Genomic DNA, 2,110 nt, shown 5'->3' with positions numbered 1-2,110 from the left:
TGAGCGTTTATTATTTTTACTGTGCAAAATAGTATATTATACTGATCATTTTTAATTTTTTACTGAGCAAAAATTAATTAAATCATTTTATACTGATCAAAATTGAGTTATTTACTGATCGTTTTATTACTATCCTTTGCCTTTTTAGGGCTTGAAAAAGAAAGCGTCAACTTTTACGCTTGCGCGCAATTAGGCCCCGCCCAGGTGTGTACTTTTAGTTTTTACCCCACTCTACATACAGGCTGTCCCAACGAAAATGGTAATTTTTTGAGCATCTGTTATAAAGAAAATTGTAAAATAGCTTTAATGTTTTGTTTTTTTTTATTTATTAATGTTTTTAAATTTTTTTGTACTAAATTGTGTTAATACTGCTTTACGATATGTTAGATTTTGCCTAATTTTCTCGATAACTCAATTGTGCACAATATTGTACATTTTCTTGCAGCAAAGAATTTCCAATTCCATACTTTTGTTTATTTTTTGTGCTAATTTTTATTGTGCATAAGGCCCACTCGATTTTTATTGTTCAAAACAAAAAAGTTTTTCGAAATTTAGTTAATTTAGGATAGCAACTTAGAATTTTACACTAGACTATACAAACCTTATATTGATGGGAAGCTTGTCAAAAGATGTTTTGATTGGTACAATAATAAATAGTAGGTGCCATTGGAAAAAAATGAGTTTTTGACATTTTTAATTTGTCATGTTTAAAAAATCGCAGTAGGCACATGCCACTAAGCAGGTTGTTGAGTAAACACTTAAAAGATGCGGCAAACATTCAGGAATCAAACGGCGTTACTTACTTTAACTTGTGTGTAAGCATTTAGAAGGTACGAATTTMTAGACAGACCCCTGCATTTCAAAAATTCTGATAAAAAAGCGCCACACKTCAAAATTGATAACAGATAAATGAAAACAACCTCTATAAAAGTTATTTGTAATTTAGCGTAGAATCCAAAAATAAAATCAAACTGAGTAGATTCCATTAAAAAAAACATAACTTTAGTGTTTTTTTAATATTGGAACACCCTGTATATAAACCGCAATATTTTTAAAATGTGCAGCAGAAACGCACCTATAATCTAAAAAAAAAAGAAAAAGTTAGTTATTGAGCTTTTTGGACCGTTGGGACACCCTGTATAAATAAATAGAACAAAAACTGATTTTTTGTCTATAACAGAAAAAATAAGCTTTTTGATATATTATTATCTGTCGGTTGTATAATTTTTATTAAAAAAAGTTTTCTGTAGTTGCCGAAGTGAAGAACGAAATTTCTGATTCTGACCCCGAAGATGACCTAACTCCCGCTCTTCCCAGTGATTTGAAACATGTGCCACTCAAATTTACCAAACTACCCRTTGAAGAAACCCTGAAAAGATCTGAAGAATTTTACAATTTAATGAATAAACGTCGCAGCGTCCGTACTTTCAGTTCCGAACCTGTCCCAATGGACGTAATCAAAAATATCATTCGGACTGCAGGAACAGCCCCAAGTGGCGCCCACACCGAACCATGGACATTCGTCGTGGTAACATCAATGGATGTCAAACAAAAAATCAGAACAATCATCGAAGAAGAAGAAGAAATTAACTACAAAAAAAGAATGGGAAAAGTGTGGACAACTGATTTGAAGCCGCTCAGAACAACGTGGATCAAAGAATATTTAACCGAAGCTCCTTGTTTGATTTTACTCTTCAAACAAATGTATAGTTTCAGGGGGGATAATAGAAAAAAGTTGCACTATTACAACGAACAAAGTACTTCGATTGCTGGTGGGTTTTTACTAACAGCAATACATGTAAGCAAATCAAAGAAATGATAAGAAAAATTTGGATTAAGTTTGATAACAGTTCGCAGGTTTGGTTTCATTAACTTCAACACCGTTGAACAGTGGTCCTGCTCTTAGAACGTTGCTGGGGAGACCCTCTTCGGAAAAACTTACTTTGCTATTTCCGGTGGGATATCCGTCCAAAGATTGTCTGGTTCCGGACCTGGAACGAAAACCTGTTGACCAAATAATGGTAGAAGTTTGAAAGAATAATTCACATTTTGTCCACTGTAATAAAAAAAAATTTCTGGTTTTTTGTTTATAACCAAATACATAAAAAAT

The 2,110-nt window shown here is 32.7% G+C and overlaps 1 protein-coding gene across 1 annotated transcript in view; it reads left to right on the top strand.

Annotated features, from left to right (window-relative positions):
- LOC123015733 (iodotyrosine deiodinase 1) overlaps window positions 1-2,110 on the top strand; it is a 23,601-nt gene that overhangs the window by 2,439 nt on the left and 19,052 nt on the right. The window contains exons 2-3 of the mRNA XM_044415648.1: window positions 1,251-1,798; window positions 1,851-2,021. Of these exons, the coding sequence (XP_044271583.1) occupies window positions 1,251-1,798; window positions 1,851-2,021 (719 nt within the window). The remainder of the gene's footprint in view (window positions 1-1,250; window positions 1,799-1,850; window positions 2,022-2,110) is intronic.

This window comes from Tribolium madens, unplaced genomic scaffold (genome assembly GCF_015345945.1).
Source record: "Tribolium madens isolate multiple individuals breed KSU strain unplaced genomic scaffold, Tmad_KSU_1.1 Scaffold_11;HRSCAF=98;Tcas5.2_LG3b, whole genome shotgun sequence".
Classification (NCBI taxonomy): Eukaryota; Metazoa; Arthropoda; class Insecta; order Coleoptera; family Tenebrionidae; genus Tribolium; species Tribolium madens.
This window is presented reverse-complemented; position numbering and strand designations above follow the sequence as displayed.